The 25,791-nt window shown below is 43.6% G+C and overlaps 1 protein-coding gene across 1 annotated transcript; it reads left to right on the plus strand.

The window, feature by feature from the left end:
* Positions 1-15,527: 15,527 nt before the first annotated feature.
* aplnr2 (apelin receptor 2) lies at positions 15,528-16,859 on the plus strand (the record flags this gene model as incomplete). The annotated part of the gene is made up of 1 exon (XM_080528112.1): positions 15,528-16,859. The coding sequence occupies one exon, from the start codon at positions 15,528-15,530 to the stop codon at positions 16,857-16,859; it is 1,332 nt and encodes a 443-aa protein (XP_080384238.1).
* Between the last annotated feature and the right edge of the window lie 8,932 nt (positions 16,860-25,791).

The raw sequence follows: 25,791 nt of genomic DNA on the forward strand, positions 1-25,791 counted from the left end.
CACATACAACCTCCCTAACCCTGCCACCCCCCTCCCCCCTGGACATGCATACAACCTCCCCTACCCCTAACCATCTCCCCTAACCCTGCCACCCCCCCTCCCCCCCTGGACACACATACAACCTCCCTAACCCTGCCACCTCCCCCCCCCCCTGGACATACATACAACCTCCCCTACTACTAACCATCTCCTCTAACCCTGCCAAAAGACATATTTAGAGTTATTTCACACTTTTTTGTTAAGTACATCATTCCACATGTGTTCATTCATAGTTTTGATGCCTTCAGTGAGAATCTACAATGTAAATAGTCATGAAAATAAAGGAAACGCATTGAATGAGAAGGTGTGTCCAAACGTTTGGCCTGTACTGTATATTCTAGAAAGGTCATCGTCGAGGCTAGCTAGCTTCATTGCGAGGCGACGAGACGTATTTCAAACTGCATTAATCACAGACAGACAGACGCGACCACGTTTACACCCCCCAACATTAATAACTGAACATGTTTGTGGCTATGTTCATGTTATCTGAATGGATATCTAGGTCACTGGCCTAAGCTACGAACATAGCCAACCGGAGTGACCCAGGTCGTGTTAGTTAGCAGCACATGGCCTCGACGGAGGAACGGGAGAGTCGAGACGAACACAATATTAGCTCATGGTTACACTCTCATTTCGTTGCATAACATCATACTCCTTTACACATGAAACAGAACACCAAACCTCTTTGTTTTGTTTTGAAAACTTTCACTGCTTTTTCACAGGGTCGTTTTGGAGGTTTTTCTTCACTTAAGAAACTCTGATGCTGCTGCCTTCTGCTGGATGAATCACTATCACTACCCCAACTACCCGTGCTGTGATGGCGAGGAAACCCCGCTGACAAGGCGCTGCTATTAACAGTCATTCACCTGAGCTGGGGGCTGATTGGCTCCGATAGCTGTCAATCAATCATGCATGTATCAAATACAATTGGACCGAATGCACAACCCCGGTAGCCGATACCAAAAACCACCAAAAGACAAAATGTGTCGAATATCATGGGAACCTTGCTTTCAAACTGCAAACATGAAGCTAAGAATCTAGGTGTGTTGATTATACTTATAGATTCTGACTTAAGCTTTGAGCCTCACTTCAAATCTATCACTAGAAATGCTTTTTTTTTTTTATCATCTACGGAATATTGCTAAAGTTAGACATTTTCTCCGGCAAGCTGATGCAGAAGTGTTAATGCGTGCTTTTGTTATTACACGTTTGGAACTTTGGACTATTGTAACAGTCTCCTTTCTGGTCTTCTCTCAGAAAGCTATTGGCCAGCTGTAATTAGTCCAAAATGCAGCAGTGAGAGTTTTAACCAAAACAAGCAGACGAGCTCATATAACGAGCTCATATAAGTTCAGAATAGATTTCAAGATCCTTCTGCATCTTTATAAAGCTCTCACTGGCACAGTACCAGAATATCTGAAAGACCTTTTGCTAGCATATCAGCCCAACAGAGCTCTCAGGTCTTCTGATTGGTTTTCTCTGTGTACCACAAAAGAAGAGATTTGGTGAGGCTGCATTCTCATGTTATGCATCCAAATTGTGGAATGCACTGCCAGTTTACATTAGGGATGCAACCTCAGCAAATATTTTCAAGTCAAGACTAAATATTGCCTTTAAATGACTAAATGATTAAATGATGATTATAAAATGATTAAAGCACTTTGAGCTGCAATGTTTGCAGGAAAAGTGCTCTACAAATAAAGGTTATTATTAGTATTATACATCATGTAGCTGCAGGGCCGGCCCGTGGGTCTGTTGGGCCCCAGGCGAGATCTTGAAAATGCCCCCCCACCCCCCTCGTAGTAAAAAAAAAATCACCTGGTCACTGGGCCATCCTAGTAGGTAGTGTCAACAATGCCTATGTCAAAGAGATGACTTGGGCAGATAGTGATTTTGGAATGTAACAAGCATTCTGATAGGCTGATGGCAATAATGCACAGTGAATCAGCAGTGTTAGGAGAGTAGTTAGGCAGATATCTCAATTTGGCCTGTAGTGGCTTCAAACTATTTTGTAACCACCGTCCAGGCAAGACAGGGGTTTTGACGCACATCCAAATATTCAAACCAACAAAATCGTATATCCAGTCCAGGTAGAATTGCAACAAAAATATGGATTTATTAAATATTCTTTAAATATAAACATAAAATTCACACTTTCAAAAAAAAGAGATAAAAATAGATCGAAAATAGATAAATAACAAAATTATAAAACTCACCAGCCACCGCTGATTTGGCAGTATAGCCCACAGTAGTTCACAGTATATTTCTCAATATGAATCACAGTATATTTCTCACAGTAGCCTATATATAACTCACAGTAGCCTATATATTAGATCTTGACTCTACGTGCCTTCATAGCAGCAAAATCATTGATTACATCATTGTATGAGATTCTCTCACTTATTTTATGATTCACACTGAGAATCGCAAGGCCAGTGAGACGCTCCTGGGACATTGTGGATCGTAAGTATGTTTTAATTAGTTTTAACTTTGAAAAGCTCCTCTCTGCACTGGCTACAGTTACTGGTAGGGTTAACGCAATACGAAGAGCTGTCCAGAGATTGGGGTAAACCTCTTTCAAATGCTGGGTGTGAATGAATGATAGGAAGTCCAGCAGGAAAGCAGGAAGTCCAGCAGGAAACATTGTGTCTTCCTGAGTAGATCAACAGCTACATCTAACTGCATTTCAGATGACTGCATACGTTTGCTGACATGCTGGATCTTTGCTAGTATGTCATACCACACAACCGAGCAAATAGAGAAACGGTATGAGCCCACCTCCTCTGCCAAAGACTGGGCTTCAAGCCGGATGTTTCCATCAGTGGCCTTATCCCTCACCTCCAAGAGGGCCTCCCGTACCCCTGCAGCCTGATAGCGTAGAGCCTCTACACTTTTGATTCTGCTCTCCCACCTAGTTTCTGCCCAGGACTTCACACTGATCGGAACATGTTCTTTCAGGATTGCCCATCTCTGAACACTTGCTGAAAAGAGAACATAGATCTTTTGGAGGTATCCGAAGTAACTAATTGCGACTATGGAGGCTTTGGCTGCATCAGACACAACTAAGTTCAGAGTATGTGCCCCGCAAGGCACAAAAAAGGCTCTGGGATTCACTACTAAGAGTCTGGCCTGTACACCCTTGTGTTTCCCACGCATGTTCGCTCCATTATCATAAGCCTGACCTCTGCAGTCACCAAATGGGAGATTGTGTTCCTTTAACTTTTTTAATATGAGGTTTGCCAAACTTTCACCAGTGCTTTCGTCTGCAAAAGAAAACCTATGAAATGTTCCTTGATTTCTGGCATGTCATTGAATTTGACTATTCTAATGAGTGCAGACATTTGTTCTTGGTGGCTTACATCTGGAGTGCAATCTAATATGATTGAAAAGTATTTGGCTGCTTTGATTTCGGTCACAATTTCTTCCATTACTCTGCCACTCATTGCTGCAATTAGTTCATTCTGAACAGTTTTCCCCAAGTAGTGTGGATGATATCCAACTGCCCTTTGCACCCTTGCAATGTGTTGCTGCATTACAGGATCAAACTTAGCAAGAATGTCCACCTCTTTCAAAAAGTTACCATTGTCTGGCTGATACAATGTGTCACTTGATCCTCTTAAAGCAATGTTTCTCTGTGCTAGAGATTGGATGATGGCCACTAAACGAGTAAGAACATCCCTCCAATGCCTCTTCTCAGCCTCTAGTAGTGACATTTCCTGCCTGTCTATAGTCTCCCCCTTTTTGAGACGCAACTCTAACTCCTTCCAGGCTGCCATATGCTTGGTGTGTTCAGGAGAGCTCTCATGGGTTTTCAAGAAAGATTGTGCATTCTTCCAATCACTTACCCCCCCTTTGACTAAATTATGTTCTTTTCGAGAAAACAATTTGCAGCAAAAACAAAAAAGTGCATTGCTTGTGGGGGAATAAGTCAACCAGCTTCTCCTCATTTTCTCACCATTCACCAATGTTCTAAAGAAGTAGTGGTAGTGGCATGCTCTGGCATCTTCTCTTTTGGGGAAGGTGTAGTCAGATTTAGGCTGTAGTGGACCTCTGCTCACAAGATCAGTTCTTACTGTGTCTGATAAGACAGAGGGCCAGTCAGCTGGGTCAGGAGGTGGAGCTTGGCTGACAGCTGGATCAGGAGGTGGTTGGCTGGCAGCTGCGTCAGGAGGTGGAGCTTGGCTGGCTTCAACTGTGGGACATGGCTCGGTTTCAGGTACAGCCTGAGTAGAAGGACCTTTAAACAGACATATAAGACACTATTAATGTCCTGCAATGTCACACATGACATGAAATAACACAGAGTAAACTATGAAACATAATTGTTCTCTTACCAGCAGTAGTAGAACAAACTTGAGGAGAAGGACCTGGGTCAGGGCCCTCTTGAGTAGAAGGACCTTCAAGCAGACATATGAGATAATATATAATAACCAGAAAACCTTTAAATACTGGTGGGTACAATACATAAATAAATAAATAATAAACACAGGTGGAGACAGAATGGATGGTATTGACTGAAATAAACTAGTATGAGCTTAAATACCTCATTCATCTGGTAATACCTTATACCTGACAGACATATAGACAGAATGATCAGCCCCGGGATGTGAACCCAGGTAGGGTACACATGCTGGTTTTTACAACGGGCATACTGCTGCTTTCTGTGGTATGGTATTTAACAGACGCAAAAGCGACACACAAATATAATCTGTCCAACAGGCTGAGATCAGATCATTTAACACTGAACAGGAAATGGCTTGCAGGAAGTGGTAAACAGGTCAAACAGCCACTGTTAATAATACAAATGTTCAACTCTAAGGCCTCCCACAGTAAATAAAGATACAAGTTAAAGAAACTGTGGTATGGTATTTAATACTCGTCTACTTGTTTAAAAACAAACCCTTATCTCACCCATCCATGACATATTACTTTTTAATGCAATAGGTTTGTCTTTCTTGAAACTCAGTCTCAGTGGAATAGTTTAGTTCAATCTTTATAACATGTTATTGAATTGGTGTTTTCTTCAGTTGTAACAGAAATTCTGACTGTGGGTAAGACAAAAGTAGTTTATTTGAATTTCAAATATGCCTTTATGTCTGTCAAGAGCAGTTATTCAACATCGTTATGGTCTCATTTGAACATCGTAAGGAACCTGAATCAGAATCATGCTGGTGTGTGAGCCTTTATTCCTCTGACTCAATTCAGGCCAGACTGGGGGTCATTCCACTAAAGGTGGATCAGTATAGCGGCGCTATAAATAAATGCGGCGCTCAGGGAACTCGAGAATGGATTTCAAGCCTCAGGTGATTCCTCGAATGAGGATCAGCCTTGTGTCATCAGTGTTCACAGAAGACAGGCTTACAAATCTTCGATATGGGCGCGTGCACGCAGACATACGCAGCCCAGAAGAGTCGATCTGTCGAAATGAAGATACTCCACTCTGCAGGGGTACTACATTTGCGCAGCATTCCGAATTATTGATTTTTTATGAAGACGGAAAAATAAGATGTATAATAGTGCAATACTGCCGCAATTAACAAGGCGAGGGAAATGGTTTGGCAAGAAATTGCTGACCGATTAAATGCGTAGGTCATACTAGCCCCAGTTATTGTTATATGTTCATATTTTAATAAATGAATATTTACTACTGTGGTGATATCAGCAGCAGGCTACAAACCGTCATATCGCCACAATGGCCTAGTGGTATCGACTGCTGCCATAGGATTTATTCGTCATTTTATATCGGTGGTTCAAATCCCTCTTCAGGCGCACTTTTTACTGCATTTCGTTGTCTGAATCTAATCTAAAATCTCATCTAAAAAAGTATGTAGGCTATAAAATTATGGTGCAGGCTAATTTACAAGAACTGACACGATTACAATGGTGTTTGAAACCTTTGCATGAAATCTTCGGTTAAATGTAAAAAAAAAAAAAAAATGACTTAGTCAAGTCTCGAACTCGCAACCTTTGGAACTCGAGTCCGCAGCCTTAACCACTACGCCAGCCAGACCGCTGTGATGATGGCAATGCAAGTTGAGACAATTACTTCTTTTTTTTTTACACTCGATCTATCTATCACACTTTCAAAATATCAAGTTATCTATCGATCGATCACACTTTCAAAATATCAAATTATCTATCTATCACACAGTCAAACTATCTAATCAAACTATCTAATCTATCTATCTCGTGTGAAGTGGGAACTAATATTTCCTAAAAGACACATGAGAAACTTTCGTTCAGGGTTTAGTTTCCGCCTGTGAGCCTTTTTTGACGCACGGATGATTATAGCCTGTGTTTTAGCCTGGTCGGGACCAGGCTAATTATATCTGACTCAGAAGGAGCTCAACCAAGCAGCGAATTATTTGAGCCACATTGATGGCACCGAACGCAAGCTAACATTTTCGAGGCTTAGAACTTTATCGAGGCTTAGAACTTTATCGAGCTTTGTGGAATAGGGCTCTGGTTTGGTTTTCTGACCCTGGGTGCAAATAGGGGGATAGTAGGTTTGCCGCAATTTCAGAAGATGGAGGAAAAGGCTTATGGCCAGATGGTAGGCTATTATAGCTATATAGTATATATATATATATATATATATATATATATATATATATATATATATATATATATATACACACCATCGTAATCCCGTGTATGTTTACTTTCATAAAAAGTAAACATACACAAGTTCGTAAATACGCTCTGGAAATCTGATCAGCACTCATGGAATGCCTCTTGTCCAATCATATTTTGTTACGTTGAAACCAGTGTGCGCTCCGTCGCTCGCAGAGCGGTTTTACGAACGGAGCCCAGGAATGCAAAATTGATTTCTCGTAGCTAAACGTGAGTTGACTTGGTGATTACGGTCTTGGCATAACAACAGAGCGCCCGAGGGAAAGGCGTGTAGCCGTGTCATCGGGGAGTGTCCTGCCTGGTTGACAGCTCTGACAGTCCTGGTTCATATCTCAATCCTACTGCTTGCTTTTCCAGCTGGTGAGTGAAAATCTGATGCGTTTTTTTTTTTTTTTTACCAGAAAATCTCTATCGAGCAAGCTAATTTGATAGTAAATATATATATATATTAATACAAATATATAGATTCATCAAATAACATTAAAATATACATTTAGAAAATTAGGCTTCCAAGAGGTAGCCTAAATGTCAAACTTTAAATGCGTATAATTTAAAAGTTATAAATGTTGTCAAGACTCTGTATCCATCCAATAATCTGTAATGCAAAGTAAGGTCTGCTTCAACATTTAAAGTTGGTTTGGAGTGTCTATCTTAAAAACCCAAAGAGCAATATCATTTTTAGGTTTACCACAGAAAAACAATGGTCCTTTGAAACCCATGTAAAATCATACATTATAAGTCCAAATATGTATAGCATAAAACGTACAAATGACAGAAAAAAAGCTGCTTTCAAGCAAATTAAGTTACCCTATCCTGAGCATATTAAAGGTTATTTGGCCTTTCTAGCTTATATGGTTTAAGAGCAGTACCATTTTAAATATACCATTGTCCAAGTCAATGACCTTTCAAAGTCCATGGGGTTTGAGCTGTATCATTCATATTGCTCCCATGACGTCTGGCTAAATCAGCACTATATCAGGCTTTATTTAGCACAAATCAATATACACGATGTTCAAGCTTTTGTACTGGACTAATAGGTGAGTAAGTAGTAACATAAGTAACGTTTATTTATATAGGCCTAGCACACATTTACAACGACAAACAGCCGCCCAAAGTGCTTAACAGATAAAAAGATAAAGAGAAAAACAAGATAAAATAGATTGAATGAAATTGAAATAGAATGCACTAAAAACAAGGTGCAATACAAATAAAAGTGCAGTGTCAAGAAGGCAGGCTCACCTCAGGTCAAAGGCCAGGGAGAAGAGATCAATGCTCTGATGTGGAGGGGGAGACTATTCCAGAGCCTAGGGGCTGCTTTTGAAAAGGCTCTATCCCCTCTTGTTTTTAGTTTAGTCAGATCAGTCTTGAATCAGTGCGTGACTCTGACCCAACCCTTTTCACACATTTCAGACCTGACAGGGAGCAATCAAAATGAAAACCTCACTGGGGATATGCGTGGTGTTCTGTTGTGCGATATTTGGACTGGGTAAGTGACATTCTTGTCCGGTGCTTAGGCTAACATAAACTGTTGGGGTTTTTTCAGAAGGGGAGAGAGAGAACAAAACTAGTCTCTTCTCTAGTGACTTCTCATGATCATCATTGATTTAATCAGCAGAGTTTCTCCTTGTATTCACAGGCTCTGCTATCCGTTGCTTTAAGTGCAATGATAACACAGAGAGCTGCTCAAAAACACAGGACTGCAGTTGTGAGGATGCCTGCCTGACGCTGACAGAAAGAGGTGAAGTTCCAGTAGAATATCTAACCTAAATTAAATTACAGAATTTCGCCTTATCTCTGAACTAGCTAATCGACTTGACGACAATCAATGGTTTCACCTACAGTGCCTAAAGAAAGTGTACACACCCTTTCAAAAATGCTCACTCTTTGGTCACCTTTTGGAATGGACTTTATTTGTCATTGCTACTTTTGTTCTTCCAAGAGCCTGGAATCTTAATACATTAAATCTGGAATTTTCTCACTTGTCTACTGGACACATTTAAGATCTGTTTGCAAAAGTCTACACACTCTCCTAAAATTAGCTCAAATACAAAACGTTGTTTAATAACTCACTTAACAAGTTGAATTCAGTCCATCTGGGCAGATCAGTGAGAAAAAAAATCCTGGTTCAGTGGCTCTGACACAGCAAAGGGCGAACATTTTGAAATTGCAGTGCCACTTGAGTGTAGACTGTCGATAGCCAGTGTATACAGTTCTTATTCAGTGACATAGTGATGACTCTTCTGTTTTTATGACTGCAGGGGGAGACACATATCGTCAGTGCATCAAGTACTCTGACTGCGACTTCAAAAGGCTGAGGCAGATGTTCCCACACGTCGCTAGCAGCTTTAACTTCAACTGCTGCAGCCAGGACCTATGCAATTAAAACTATTTAGATTGTTCAATGAACTGGAATTTCTCAAAATCTTTTACATACTTTAGACAGATCTACAGAGATCCATTCTGAAGGCAGGATGAGGATGCCCTATGTTTGTTGCATTTTTTTTTACTACGAAATAACATTGCTTTGCCAACAATATGAAGGAAAGGCAGGAAAGCAAATAAAAATGCACCATTTTGAATTGCATAGTTCATGCTGTGGTTGTTTGGGTGTTGTCAGTCTTTTTTCGTTTGATTTCAGTCTGTGCAATAAATCTTTAAACAATCAGAGTTGTTTTGTTGGAATACTACTTTATTTTACTACACCCATATTTTGATGCTAGGGAATTCGTAATATGGACAGGCAATGTAAACCAACATCTCACTGCCAGTGCCAAGACAGTTTTTTATTTCACTACTAGAGCCGCAACCTGACGTATAGTATGCATCCCTGCTATTATTCTGCTCAGCATGAACCAAGGGAGCCACCTAGTGGTCATTTATAGGTAGAGTCTAGAAATACTGGAATACATCTAAAATACATTCCAATATTCTTGCAAAACAATGGTCTTGAAGGCACAAGGCAGGACCTCAATGCATTATGTTTAAAATACCCACTTTTCATCACTTTTCAAAGTTTAAACAGTCCTTCCATAGAACTATGATACAGAACATCCTCAAAGTAATTAGGGAATTACATCATCTCAGAATCAGAATAATTTTTATTGCCAAGTATATTCACACATACAGGAAATTGACTTGGTGTGATCGGTGCATAAGACAAATACACAGACAGCAATATACTAAACAACAATGTAATAAACAACGCTATACAAGCAAAAATTGTTTAGAAATATGAGAAATGGGCAGTAGAGCAAGAAGACTGTAAATTAGAATATGTAAGAGGTGGTGACCGGGGTGGGAGGGATCAGCGATTATCTTTCCTGCTCTCTTAAGACCAATGCGCACAGCCCCGATTTTGTTTTGCCCCGATTTTGTTTTGCCCCGATTTTGTTTTGCCCCGATTTTTCCATTGTTTTGAATGAGACAATGCACACGGCGTGCGATGCGATATTGTCGCACGACAACATTCGAATCTCCACTCACACCAATTGAAATAATTCAAAGAATTGAGAATCGAATGTTGTCGTGCGACAAAATCGCACGCCGTGTGCATTGGCCTTTACTGGTCCTAGAGTGGAACAGGTCCAGGACAGATGGCAGGCTGCAGCCGATGACCTTCTCATCTGACTGAATAATCCGCTGTAATCTGCCTCCGTCTTTGGCTCCAGACCTAACCCTAGCTCCAGTCCTAACCCTAGCTCCAGCCCTAACCCTAGCTCCAGACCTAACCCTAGCTCCAGACCTAACCCTAGCTCCAGTCCTAACCCTAGCTCCAGACCTAACCCTAGCTCCAGCCCTAACCCTAGCTCCAGGCCCAACCCTAGCTCCAGACCTAACCCTAGCTCCAGTCCTAACCCTAGCTCCAGACCTAACCCTAGCTCCAGACTTAACCCTAGCTCCAGCCCCAACCCTAGCTCCAGGCCCAACCCTAGCTCCAGACTTAACCCTAGCTCCAGCCCTAACCCTAGCTCCAGCCCTAACCCTAGCTCCAGACCTAACCCTAGCTCCAGACCTAACCCTAGCTCCAGTCTGGAGATAATAACGCATCATCAAAACATGACACAGGTCAAAAGCAAAGGTGAGCAATCAAGGGCTCCGAACAGCGAGTAAATAATAACGTCAATACAAAACAACACTTGTGACTCAGTTCGAAAAAACAAAGGAGAGCAAAACCAGGCTCCGTAAACTATAACAGCAAAGGACTACGAAAAAACAAGATAAACAAACAAACAAACTATAGAAAGTCAATGTACCTGGGATAAGCAACAGACTTACTTGACTTATGCCGTTGAATCTCTTGCAGAGCAAAGGCCATCAACGACTCTTCTCCATCCATCACGGCTCTGGGCTTTCTTTTCCACCTCTCCCCAGCTGGTACCCTGCCTCTTCAACTCCGCCTCAGAGTCCCGCCTCCAGCTGTTTCTGGGCCTTCCTCTTTTCCGCTTTCCCTGTGGGTTCCATGTCAGGGCCTGTCGTGTGATGGTAGCTGCTGGTTTGCGCAGGGTGTGACCAATCCATCCCCACTTCCGTCTCCTGATCTGGCTCTCTACTGGCTCCTGGCTCCTGGCTCCCCTCTCTGCCACAGTTCCTTCCTCCCCGATGTGCTGCCACCTTGTAGTGGTGGGGGGGCTTAGGGGGACCCTCACCCGAGGGCTCTATCGCCCTTGGGTGGGGCAAACCTGACTAAGAGCAGCACATGGCCCTCCAGAAGTGGAGGTTGCGCGTGGGGCCAACCACTCCACAGCACAAAAAGTTAAACTGGTTACGGAAACATTAACGATAAGCAACAGGCAGTTAGTTAATTAGTCCTCCAGGACATGTTGTACAAAGTCTATAAGGTATAGGCTATTCCAAAGACAAGCAAAGCGTTCTCACCACATATACAAGTATGAACAACAGACAAGGGAACAGGGAAATGGGACACACCTAAAAGTAGCACATACAAACACACACAGGTGACAATCATCAGGTAATTAGTCCAGAGATCGTAATGCTCCACATCGCCAGCAGGAGGCATCGGGGAGTCGTCAATACTAACTCCCCTCGTAACAAGGTCTTATTGTCAAAATCCCCCAAGAAAGGCGACACCAAGAACTGCGACAAGTGGCGAGGAATCGCTCTTTTATCAATTCCAAGCAAGGTGTTCTGCAGAGTCCTTCTCAACAGGATGGAGACAGCCTTTGACACCAGACAGGAGCAAGCAGGCTTCAGGAAGGGAAGAGGGTGTATGGACCAGATCTTAGAATGGAACACACCCCTCTACATCAACTTTGTAGACTTCGGGAAGGCCACAGTGTCCAGCGAAACACCACCATCATAAAAGATCATAACAATCATAAAAACATTCTATGAACATTTTGAGTGCAGTGTGATCATGAGCAATACAGTGGTTTTCCGTGCAGTCTGGAGTGAGACAGGGGTGCATCATCTGTCTTATAGTCTGGAGTGAGACAGGGGTGCATCATCTGTCTTATAGTCTGGAGTGAGACAGGGGTGCATCATGTCTTATAGTCTGGAGTGAGACAGGGGTGCATCATCTGTCTTATAGTCTGGAGTGAGACAGGGGTGCATCATCTGTCTTATAGTCTGGAGTGAGACAGGGGTGCATCATCTGTCTTATAGCCCGGAGTGAGACAGGGGTGCATCACGTCTTATAGTCTGGAGTGAGACAGGGGTGCATCATGTCTTATAGTCCGGAGTGAGACAGGGGTGCATCATCTGTCTTATAGTCTGGAGTGAGACAGGGGTGCATCATGTCTTATAGTCCGGAGTGAGACAGGGGTGCATCATCTGTCTTATAGTCTGGAGTGAGACAGGGGTGCATCATGTCTTATAGTCTGGAGTGAGACAGGGGTGCATCATCTGTCTTATAGTCTGGAGTGAGACAGGGGTGCATCATCTCTCCTATAGTCCTGAGTGAGACAGGGGGGCCCAAAAGCCCATCAAGGCAAGGTTGGGAAAGGCTCTCACAACTCCGTTCCATCTGGAGGTCCAATAAATAAAGCCTTAAAACAAAGAGGCTCCTGGTTCAGAGTGGTCAAAACAGGCATGAAGAGAGTGGACGTTTTTCACAACGGATGCCTCAGATGGGACGTTCAGGTTCAAGTAATAACAGGTTGTGAAAAAACTAATCTGTGCAGGTTGCAGTGAGATGTGACACGCTGTCATACGGTGTGCAATATGGTGCAAAAATAGAGCAGTGTAGACTAGAGTTCAAGTAGGTAGTGACCAAGTAGTCATAATATGTATTGTTAATGCAGTGGGGGATTGCCTGATGCCAGTGCGTTTCCCTAGGAGCCTAGTACAAAAAGTAGTGTACAAAAGGTACAAAAGGAAGTGAGGGAGAAAGCTTGGAGTGAAAGCAAACAAAGTAAAACAATAAAATAAACCGGGTGCATGTCGGCAGGACCGTAGTAATGTTTGGGTGCATTGTTGTCAGCCAGTTACCAGGAAAAACAGTATAGCTTGAAAGGAAATGGTTAAATGTGGGTTTGACAGCTGAAACTAAGTCCAGTAGCGTAGGCTTTTACTTGGCTCACAAAAATAGCATTCATAATTGCCCTAGATGAAGTTACCCATCGAGCAGAACCACATGCTGTGAAGCCTTTGGCCAAAGCCACGTGAATATTTAAAAATGTGAGGTACATAAAGACAAATATGATGTTATTGTGTGATATTAGTCTTTGTAACATTCCTTTGAAATAGATGCTTCAGCTAATCAAGCTGACCAGTCTACGTTGCCAGAATGCATTGCAGTGTTTCTGCATTTTGCTGAGAAGCCACATTGGGGACAAGATGTGGCCACCTGTTACCCTTTCATACATTTTAAGAGAGAAAGTGGTGACTAAACATTTACACAGTGTCACAGTGACGTCTTGTAAACCATTGTGCCGTTGGTTATGCAAACGTCATCCCACAGTCTCAACTCAATGGCATTCACCCTCTATTTGCGTTGTCTTTTCACTCTCTAGAACCCATATGGGCCCATGTGTATGTTGTTGCCTCCAGGTTTGCGTTGTTTACTGCTGATTGAAAAGAATGTGGAATGCTTTGGGAACAGACATGTGTGTCCTGTCCTCAGAACAGACAAGTGAAATTGAAACCTCCCAAATGATGCTAACCAAGCCCCCAGAGACACATTATAATGTGAAAAAACTCTTCGTGCCTGTGGAGGGCATGAACCCATGGGAATAACTGGAGACAGTTAAGTTAAGGATGATATACAGTAACAGTCAGAAGTTTGGACACACTTTCCCATTCAATTGAATGAGGAAGTGTGTCCAAACATTTGACTGGTACTGTATGAGGCATTAAGATTTATTTAATGTGTATGGACAAAAGTATTTTTAGCTTTTAGTAAATGTTTTGTTTCAGTATAATTGCATGGGTCTATTAAATGTTAGGCCTTCTGTTGATCTACGCTGGTGTTCTCATCTTAACGGCTGAAATATGAAATTCTGTTTGTTATTACCGTTGTTTGGAGAATCTATGTGACAACAACAGCATGACATGCAAAACAATCAATTCTGTTTTGTGTATGCTCAATAGTAGATAGTAGAGTATAGTACAGTTAGTAGTTTGTTTGCTTTACCAGAGACTGATGTTTTAGGATTTACCAGAGGCTGTTATTCTAGGTCATATCTTGACCTTGGTGATGAAGAACATTTGTGAAAATATCACAGATTTTCTGTGGTAGTAGTACTCCCATGAGTGTCATAAAGACATCCCAGGCCGTGTTAGATTTTGACCCACACGTCTTCCCCAAGTGTTTGCTCTGATCAGCCACATCTATTTGTTGACTCTCCTTGTGTCTGTGCCACATATTGGGTGCCACACATTGTAATTCAGTTTGCAGTCAGTGTAACTGTCATTGTTCAGGAAATATGCAAAGGGGAGTCCCAGTGTGTACAGCATGGAACAGGGAGAATGGGGGGGTGTATTTGCTGGTCTCACAAAGCTTCTACAGGGGTGGTCTAGTCTTGGAGGAGAAAACAAGGGAGAGGGAGGGGCAGAGGGACAGGGGGAAATGTTATATCTGCAGGAGGAGAATACATAGACCACTACTAGTGAGACACACCTCCAGAGCTGGAGACCAAGTTCCCAAGAGAGGAAGAGATCACTGGGACCTGGGAACACATATATATATCACTGATGTTTCTTACCTAGTTTTGAAGAAGTGCATAGGAGGAAAACCCTGTCATGAGATATTAAGGTAAGTTTAGAAAATGTCACAATATGATGTGTTTATCATGCAAGTCATGCATTTGAACAGTAATTTCAGTCATGGATTGGTGTTCTTTTAGAAATGCTAAGAGTATTTTGTTATCTTTTCCTATAGATTTGCTATATACTGTATACAGTAAGTCCTCTTGATAAGCTACATGGTATTCTTTGATGGTGAATCAACCCTCTCCAGTTCAAAACAATTTAAAGTCATTGAAGATGTTCACTCGATTGCTGAATTGTCTCTTGGTAGTATAAGTATGTAATACCCACATCACCTTTACCCTTGTTCACAATGGCTTATGTGAGTAGATCTCTGCTTTATCTAAATCTATTTTTTTTTTTCAGATCCAATTTCAAGACTTTATGACTCACGTTGACTCACGTTGTCAAGAGCGGCAAGAGGAAACAGAAGAGAGACAGGGACATTTCCCTCCCTCTGCGACAAGAGACAGCGGATGATCTGAAAGACAATGCTCGCCCACTGATTGATCAACTAAACAGTTGATTAACAATTAGTGTCAGAGACAAACATCCTCAGGACACCCTCAAGACATTGTCCAACACATCCTAGAATATTGACTGTGATCCAAGTCACAGACTCTCATTCATCCCTTCTCCACCACCAATTAATGTCTTACTCTGAGCTGCTGCTGCCCTCGTCCCCTTCTCCGCCCCCTCTCTACCAGTGTGACTACAGCGAATGGAGCCCAACGTGGGTGATCATACCCTCTGTCTACCTTCTAGCCTTTGTTCTGGGCTCCCTGGGGAATGGGCTTGTCCTGTGGGCGTATCTGGATCGCCCTGACAGTGGGAAGCCTGGAGTGAGGACCTGCACCAAGTGCACTTTAGAACCTTCTAGAAGGCTCACCCAGGCCAAGGCACCGGGCTCATCTCGCTCCCTCACAGACTCCCTAATAGCCAGCTTAGCAGCAGCTGACCTGGCTTTTGTGGTAACCCTGCCCTTATGGGCGGCCTACACAGCGCTGGACTACCATTGGCCCTTCGGCGTGCCTCTCTGCCAGGTCAGCAGCTATCTAGTGGGGCTCAACATGTACGCCAGTGTGTTCTCCCTGACCGTTCTCAGTATGGAGCGCTACTGGGTCATCGCAGGCCGACGGCGATCCGGAAGGGGACAGGGGAGCGGGGGGGCGTGCAGAGCGGCGTGGGTAGTGGGCGGCGTTTGGGTGGCGGCAGGTGTCCTTGCTCTGCCCGCTCTGCTACTGAGGACTGTCAGGGAGGTGGAGGTAGGCGCGGAGTATGAGGAAGACTGGCAGGGAGTCGGGGAAGTGGACGATTTGGTTAGTGATCACGTCGTGCCCGTGTTCATTTCCTCCTGCGAGATGGACTACACCGGCCTGATCTCAGCAGAGCTGGACCGGGACGACCGAGAGAGGGCCGAGCTGCTGTGGACGGCGGCTCTGGGACTTAAATCGACCGTGGTCGGCTTCCTGCTACCTCTGGCTATCCTGCTGGGCTGCTACTGCTCCCTAGGCCGCCTCCTGAGCCGCCATTTTGGCCAGGGACCTCGGCCCGACCGCCGGCGGCAGCGGCGTCTCCTGCGAGTCATCGTCACCTTAGTTCTGGCCTTCTTCCTCTGCTGGCTTCCCTTCCACACCAACAAGACTCTGTCCATGCTCGTGGAGCTGGAGGTGCTGCCCTACTCTTGCCTGTTCGACCGGACGCTGATGGCCGCTCACCCTTACGCCACGTGTCTAGGGTACGTCAACAGTTGCCTCAACCCCCTGCTGTATGCCAGTTGTGACGAAGCCTTCCGTAAGCACTGCAGGGCGCTGCTACAGTGGGTGTGGTGCAGGGGTAGGTGTGGGTGTCATGCTGGAACTATAGACGAAGAGGAAAATCGGGAGCAGGCCAGCCGGAGCTCTGCCATGCCTTCCGGAACACAAAAGGAAACAGGAGACGGAATTGAGGAGCAGGATGAAATGAGACATGACAGTGTCTGAGGGGAGGGAGGGAGGGAGGGAGAGACACGGATGATTCTCAATTCACAGAGAGGAGGATACCAGTAAAGAGAAGGAAATGCTGGGAAATGAGTAACCCCCCCACCGTTTGTCTCTAACCTCTCAAGAGATTTATGAACTAAAATAAACATACAGTTGGGAATGTGCTTTGCTTGCTTAATAAATGATGTCATCTCTTTGAGGCTGAAAATGTATCTTAAAGTACATTCCTCACAAAGAAAATGTATAATCTGTAATATGGGCTGCCGACTTTTACTGTTTGTATCTTTGTGATATAAAGTATGTTTACCGTGGCCCAGATGTGTTTATTGCTCAAAGCCATGTTTTTTTTAATTGTGAAAACAACTTCCTAAAATGTAAAACATTAATTAAAATATAATTACTGTATATTTTAAATTGAGTATCCCTGTCTTGGCAAATACTATGTTATGAAATTAATATCTTGAGATCAAGGACAGTGGTTCTCTTTCAAACTCCAATAAGTAACAGCAGGCTATGTGAATCACAGAGGTGGAGGCAGGAAAAATGTTTCCTCTTGAAATCCTTTAGCCATGGAACTGATATCATAGCTTCCCATGAAGGCACATGGCACTGTTTCTGTAAACAACACATTTTCAAATTAGCCCTGGGGAAGCGTGCATGCGCAACACACACACACACACACACACACACACACACACACACACACACACACACACACACACACACACATTTATCTTGCAGTGGCAGCAAGGTGCACACACAGAGATAGGAGGATGATCTTTCATCTTCAGCGCACATCACATAAGGACAGTAAGGAGACAATATATCGGGGAACAAATAGGGTGCAACCCTATTACATTTTGGGTTAGGATTAGGGTCGGCATTTTGGGGTAACAATCCTAACAGCTAATATCAGAGAGTGCATTGTGATATACAAGGACACAAGGTTTTCAAAAGGCCAATGAAAGAGAATATTTTGTGAAAGATTTTAGTGGTTTCTGCTGAAGGATATATATCTGAGAAATATAGTTCCCAAAACTACAAACGTTGTCAAGGGAACGTGATTCACAAATGTACTGGGGTGTAGGAACATCATAATAGGTCATTTAATTGAATTGTATATTTATTGAATCAATGTCTCTCAATGTCTCTCGGTCAATGACAATGCTTGTTTTCATCAACTCGCTGTATATCGATATATATTTACTTCCGAATAAGTCAGAATTTCATTTAATATCTCCAATTAATTGTACAAAGTAACCATTTTAGGGAAAGCTCCATTAGACCCTCTCATAATGATCTCCTATATAAAGCCATCTACCAGGTGCCTCCTCACAGTAATTAGCTCAATATCAGGTAGGTGATCAATCCTTAAAGGTACATACATCAAACGTCAAAAAGGTAAACAAAAAAATTCATAAAGATAATTCATAATTGTCAACACAAAATAAACACAAAATATCTCATTAATAGATTTTCTTAACTGAACTCAAAAGGCCCTAATATGGTGTTATATGTGGGAAGTTGGGGGGGGGGGGGGGGGTTAGGGTTGTGTTGAAGGAAGGGGGGAATAGAGGCGTGAGGAGGAAAGATACAGGGGAGGCGGGATGTGTGGTTTGACAGGGGGGAGGAATGGTGTATGGGGTGGAGTGGGAGGTCAAGTTGGTTGTAGTACAGGGTATATACAGGAATCTTGAGGTTAATTTCAATACCTTTCTAAGACTTTTTAAAGACCTTGTCAATATTTTTCCAGACCTCACCGCCACTTCGAGCTGTAACCGTTTACATCAGTGACACCTTTAACTTAAGTTTTAGTTTGCAATAGACTAGACCACTATCATACAACAGAATTTCCGGTTCCGCTTTTACTAAAAGTTTTTAGGACTCAAACTCTTTGGACAGAGTCTAATTCAGAAAAATACCAACAAAATTCAAGACCTCATAAAATCGTGATAAGACCTTAATAATACTTATTAAGGGTCTTGATTTTCCCAAAACTGATTTATCAACTTACCTCATCTTATCCACCTCATTTTTCTGGTTTTCTGCTCGAAATGACATGCCCACAGTTAATATAGAATATCTCCACAATCACAAGGGCCTTCATAATGATATTGTTATCAAATGAAAGCTAACACCTGTGGGGTGGCTGTAGAAGTGTCAGAATCAAAATCTATGTTACTGTGTCAGAGCAAATAGAGCTAGAACATTATAAAACATCTCAAATTCAGTCTCCGCCTAAAAAAACAACAGCTTTTACAGTGAATATCACCTTGGAAACCTGATAACGAAGCCCAAATCATCTAGGAATCAGTACTCCAGGGTCTTATTAGTACTTGTGCCAAAGTCGATGCTAGTAATGTGAGCAAATGCAACTTTGTACCTGTTTTAGTACAGGTATGTTTAGGCGGACACCTATATGTTTAGGCCATTTGGAGATATGTTGGCACCATCTTTGACCTTTGACCTTTCTCATGTATCAGATTTTTATTTTATTTTTTTTTGGGGGGGGGGGATTTTTTTGGGTTGGCCGACCAATGGTATGGAAATTCGGCGTTGAAACCGGACATGACACATTCTCCAGTTGGAGAAAACTGGATGTGACTTAGGCCGTGTTTACCGTCTCTGGGAAAAAATGGTGGCATCGTATAGCATGCAAAGTTGTGAAAAAAAATTGATATCGATGAAGAGAATTGATCGAGGTAAACTCTTTATATCACTTCAGATCCCCATCTGGCTCCTATGAGGTTAATACTTTTCAAGACACCGCGGATACCCTGTAGTAAGGTCATCAGTCAATGGCATCAGTCTTGTAAGGGAGGCAGAAGAACCTGGAGAAGGCCAAGGCGACGCGCTTCAGGAGGGCTCTCTTGGGCTTCTCCTTGGTGCTGTTGGCTGTATCAGCAGCCTCCGTGTCTGCAGAGATTACAGACAACAGGATGTGACGTCATGTATCCGCTTCTCCATCCCATAATGCTAGCATTGTGTGTGATATGGAGAACGTGGCAGGAAAGATCATAGGGATTGACATTTCTACTGATACTGTAAACGGGTATCTTACCATCAGGGCCAGGGGGGACTGGAATATTGTTGTGTGGTTTCTGTGAATAAAACAAAGAAAGGTGATGATATTAATAATAATAATAACTTGGATTTGTATAGTGCCTTTCATAAAACCCAAGGACGCTTTACAATTCTAGAGGAAATGGTCAAAACAGAAACAAACAAAACAAAACAGGACCAGTGAGGCCTTGGTGAACAGATGGGTTTTAAGTGCTGATTGGAAGAAGGAGTCCAGGGTGGGGGCGTTGCGGATCACTATGGGGAGAGAGTTCCAGAGGGTAGGTGCAGCCATGCTGAAGGCTCTGTCCCCAAAGGTCCGTAGGTTGGTGCGGGGGGGTGATATTTGTCCTACAGCCTACAGTAGGCTACATACAGTACTGTATATGCTGCTGTAAGACAAGCTCCCCCGATCAAGTGCTTTAACCCAGATGTGACTTCATCCTCCTTTTATTATTATAATAAAAAAAAAAAAAAAGCCTTTTACCTTGTTTTTCTTTGTTCTCTTTTTCGGATTTCTTTCTCCCTTTTTTTTCTCCTCTTTCACAGAGTTGTCCATCCCATTCTTCTGTGGGCACTGCAGGATTATATTCAGAGAGATACAGATATGAGGCAGACAGGCAGTGCATCACAATCACATGCTGTGCCATAATGAGGCCAGACACATTTCCACAATGTGTACACAGTAAAGTATTCAACTGTGTACACATTCCGTTGGGGGGGCAACTGTGAACACATTGCCCCCCCAACGGAACCCCCCGCCTCCCCAAGAAAGAGGAATTATTACGGACGTAGACACCAAACATCACAAAGCCAGATCAACAATCTGGCCCCCTCCCACCTTGCCGACCTCGTCCCCCTCCACACCCCCTCCCGTTGTCTCAGGTCTGGCGACCAAACCACCCTCAAGACCACCAGGACCAAACTGCGGACCTGGGGTGATGGGGCCTTTTCAGCCGCAGCCCCGTCCCTCTGGAACGCCCTCCCCAGCCACATCAGACAGGCCAACACCCTCCCAACATTTAAACAGGCCCTCAAAACCCACCTCGTCAAGCTCGCCTTCACCAGTTAACCCTCCCCCCTCCCCTTCCCATGGGTCCCCAGCACTACCTTAATTAGGCCCCTATACTTTCTTTTATTTATTTTTTGTTTCTTTTTATTATTACTACTCGATCTTTTCAGTTTGTAAAACGTCTTTGAGTGTCTAGAAAACTCTAATGTATTATTATTACTATTATTATTATAATCATCCATATCTATCTATTCTCTTCTTACCTGTGAGGAGGTACCTACCAACTGGCACGCCAGTTTTACAGAGCTCCCTCTGAGGTGACATTCACCCTCCAGGCTGGAGGTCAGACTCAGGCTCCTCTGGGACGTCTCAGAGGACCCTGTGTCAAAGTTAAAGTCCTCCATACCGACGGCGATGTCATTCCAAGCACACTCTTGGCGGTCACTCCAAGCATACTCTTCATTCATGTCACTGTCGTCGTCATAGGCTTCCTCACCGCTGTCCTCCTCGTCACCATAACATTTGTCCTGGCAGACGTCACTCATGGAGGAAGACCTGGTCAAACACAGGGTGTCCTCCTCTTCACTGTCTTTGTCCTGGCAGATGGTGGAAGAGTTGGTCAAAGACAGGGTGTCCTCCTCTTCACTATCTTTGTCCTGGTAGACTTCTGTCATGGTGGAAGTGTTGAACAAAGACAGGGAGTCCTCCTCTTCACTATATTTCTCCTGGTAGACTTCTGTCATGGGGGAAGTGTTGGTCAAAGACAGGGTGTCCTCCTCTTCACTATCTTTGTCCTGGTAGACTTCTGTCATGGGGGAAGTGTTGGTCAAAGACAGGGTGTCCTTCTCTTCACTATCTTTCTCCTGGTAGACTTCTGTCATAGTGGAAGTGTTGAACAAAGACAGGGTGTCCTCCTCTTCACTATATTTCTCCTGGCAGACTTCTGTCATGGGGGAAGTGTTGATCAAAGACAGGGTGTCCTCCTCTTCACTATATTTCTCCTGGCAGACTTCTGTCATGGTGGAAGTGTTGAACGAAGACAGGGTGTCCTCCTCTTCACTATCTTTGTCCTGGCACACGTCACTCATGGTGGAAGTGTTGATCAAAGACAGGGTGTCCTCCTCTTCACTATCTTTGTCCTGGCACACGTCACTCATGGTGGAAGTGTTGATCAAAGACAGGGTGTCCTCCTCTTCACTATCTTTGTCCTGGCACACGTCACTCATGGTGGAAGTGTTGAACAAAGACAGGGTGTCCTCCTCTTTACTATCTTTGTCCTGGCACACGTCACTCATGGTGGAAGTGTTGATCAAAGACAGGGTGTCCTCCTCTTCACTATCTTTGTCCTGGCACACGTCACTCATGGTGGAAGTGTTGAACAAAGACAGGGTGTCCTCCTCTTCACTATCTTTGTCCTGGCACACGTCACTCATGGTGGAAGTGTTGATCAAAGACAGGGTGTCCTCCTCTTCACTATCTTTGTCCTGGCACACGTCACTCATGGTGGAAGTGTTGATCAAAGACAGGGTGTCCTCCTCTTTACTATCTTTGACCGCCATTGAACGCGATCCTAACAAAACAAAGTTGACATGACATTTGGCCAACAACATGAATTCTCTTTGGGACAAGCACTCAGACTTAATATAAACATATAAACTAATAATTGCATGCCCTAAAATTAGGTACTGACACTTTTACATGAAGATGACCTTATGCATATGCAGTAACATTGTAATTAATTAATGTAATTCATCAAGTGAAAACAGTAAACTGAAGGATATATATTTTTCTCTGACCTGGAACATATTTCAGGTCTGAGGGAGACTGATACATAGTGTTACATATGTTACTGTGTAATAAGCTCATGAAGGTAGTGGTACCTTTCATTAAAATAGCCCAGGGCATGTCAGGGTTCTTGCAAGTCTCGTGGAGAAGGTCTTCCACCCTGGTGGTCAGAGCCTCACAAGTGGCGTCTAGCACCGCCCTCTTGTGCTGGCTGATGGTGTTGGGCACGGCCATTTCTTTATAAGTGAGATAAGTGACTAATTGTTGTGCGAAATTATACAGCAGCTCATTCAAGCTCTGGTACACTTTTCCCATGTAGTCGATGGGCTTGGACTTCCCCTGTCTAGCAGAGAACACCAAGCCAATTCTGTCCTTGAGCAGCTGGTAGACCTTGGGGATCACGTCCTCCTCATCCACATCAGTGTACAGGTTCCTCAGTATAGCAGCCGACATGTGGTAAGAGATGGGAAGCTGAGTCTCCTCCTCCTGCTGCTCCTCGATAGCACTGGTGTAATCCACTATCCTGCTCAGAATCATTCTCAAGCCTGAGTGACTTGACTCAGAGAGAACAAACAGTGGTCGGCCATGTTGTCCGTCGTCGCGGTCCTGTTCGAACATGGTGTAGAGGACCATGGCGGGGAGGACAACGTCAACGCAGGCAACGACCACCGAGGTGATGACCCCCAGTTCCCACCCCTGCAGGTCATCTATGGTCACCTTCTCAGAGAGAGAGACAGGTACTGTATAAGTGACAACATTTCTAATTGGGTTCATGATACTGTAGAAAGCAAGGCTAGTTTTGCAAGAATTTGATATTTTGAAGAAGTTCATCACTGAATTACCGTCTGTTTCAGGAGCTGCCTGATTAGACTCTGCTGACTGGAAAACAAATGAACACAATATTTCACTGGTGAACATTATTGACAAGTAATACTGGTGTGTACAAGGATACTGTGTTTTTGTCCTACTGGACATAAGGAGGTTCACAGTAGGACTCACGTGTGAGACATCAGGAGCTCCTCCGTTGTTAACACCTCCCTTACGCCCACCGCTGATAATGGACCAGGCTTGGCCTCCAGAGAGGTAGCATCTCTGAGCACCTCTGGGGTAAGGCGGTGAACCGGAGATGGAGCGGAACTCTTCCCACCCTCCGGTGTCAGCCGCTGGACTAGTGGTGCTGAAAGAGAGATACACAATCAGATATCACACCACCCTGTAAGCATGTAACCATGGCAACAACAACGCTATGGCCTCATATCTGGCGTACGACTAGGGTCACCAAAACACCCACATGTAGTCTCCTTTCTGGGGGCTGAAATCCGTGTTTTGATAGGTGGCAGAACTCCTAGTCGTCCTACAGGGAGAGGAAAGTCAAGTTGTGATTGGTGGATTCTTCCAGGGGATAGATAGGGAGAATTCTATCAATGAAAGTCACACTGGGTATCTTGGCTAATCATACTCACGGTAACCACCGTCAGAAGAGGACCAGGGCTCCTTCAATAAAGCAATGTCCTGGGATGGAGAGTCACTTTTACTGAATACACTAACCACACAATACTACAGAGTCGTTAAATACACTTACTGAGAAACAATGGTGTTACTCAACAAAACAGGCGATGGCAGAGTGGGGGTGGGAGGAGTGTGTGTGTGTGTGTGTGTGTGTATAGGGGAGGGTTGGGGGTTTACTTACTACTGTGCTTGGTCCACTAATGTGCCTGGTCCGACTACCTCTGGCTGCCTTGGGCCTTGCCTTGCGGCAGACATGGAGGCCACGCAGAGGTGGGAGGCCACACGGAGGCGTCGGAACCCGGCCCTGAGACAACACATGATCATCATATGAAAGTGGGCTGGACTTGAGAGGTCTATGGAAGTCAATCAATTCTATAACAAGTCAATGGCTGACACCAAATCATAACGTTGTCTATAGCCACAGAACCGATCAGAATGGATGGGGAAAATTCAATACCTTACAAACATGGTATGTCTAATTTTCTAGCCTACCAATCCAGTTTTCTCTAAGACAAATCCTACCTTCGGGGGGTTATCGTTCTTGGGGTGCAGTGGGACCGCCTGAGCTGTAAGCCACTGTCCAGGCTTCTGGGGACAGGCAAGCTCGGGCGTCTGGGGAGCTGTGAGGGTCCCAGCCTGATGTAGAATAAACCAACAACCAATCAGGGTTGTTAGGATAGAGAGGAGATTATGAGCTACCAATTTACCCAGTTGTATTGCATTTTATCCCTGACATTCGTATAACTAAAAGTTTTAACTTGTCCCATAATAACAAAGGAAAAAAAGACCACGCCAAAATGAAAAAATGAAAACAATTATGATCTGATTTTCACAGTCAGCTAAACTCTCCCTTGCATCACATCCTCCAAGGAACAGACGATTGTTGTAAATGAACAGGATTTCATGTAAAGAAGTGTGAAACTGAAATGAACACAAACTAACTAATAAACACAAACTAATTCGCTTTTTTGTAGGAAGTTATGGTCAAAACTATAATTTCTTTTCCAAAATAATTAAATGTAAGACCTAATATTAACTAATCAGATAGGTATTACATAGATTAGAACATCGCATTCATGCTAATCAGTGCATCCTGTATAAATAAGAATAGACTGAATGCATTACAATGTGCTATCATTACAATGTGCTATCGTACATGCCACCAAACTGTATAACTTAAAGATAAACATTATAACAATAATAGATAATAATTGAACTTCCAGGTAGTGTCGCTCAAAGGGTTAGAAACTAAAGATATCTAACGATGTGGCAAGAACATTGACACTGTAAAAAACCGATAGTTTTCAAGAAACACCACTAGATGGCCTAGCCTAGGAAACTAAGAGAAAACAACAATACCGCCCTCTAGTGGCAGAAGAAGGACTCAAATAACACAGAGAAACCGTTCCAAACTTACTTTGAGCTTTCGTCTCCGCAGCATCTTATGGTTTGTATTTTCGTCCACGATTAGGCATGTACAGACAGAAGATACGACCGATGTGTTTGCAAATCAATCACCGACTGATTTTTTTCCCAGTTGCAGTTTGCTTCAGGCTCAACATTGCG

The sequence above is a fragment of the Nansenia antarctica genome, assembly GCF_963989245.1.
Source record: "Nansenia antarctica genome assembly, chromosome: 4".
In the NCBI taxonomy this organism is placed as follows: Eukaryota; Metazoa; Chordata; class Actinopteri; order Argentiniformes; family Microstomatidae; genus Nansenia; species Nansenia antarctica.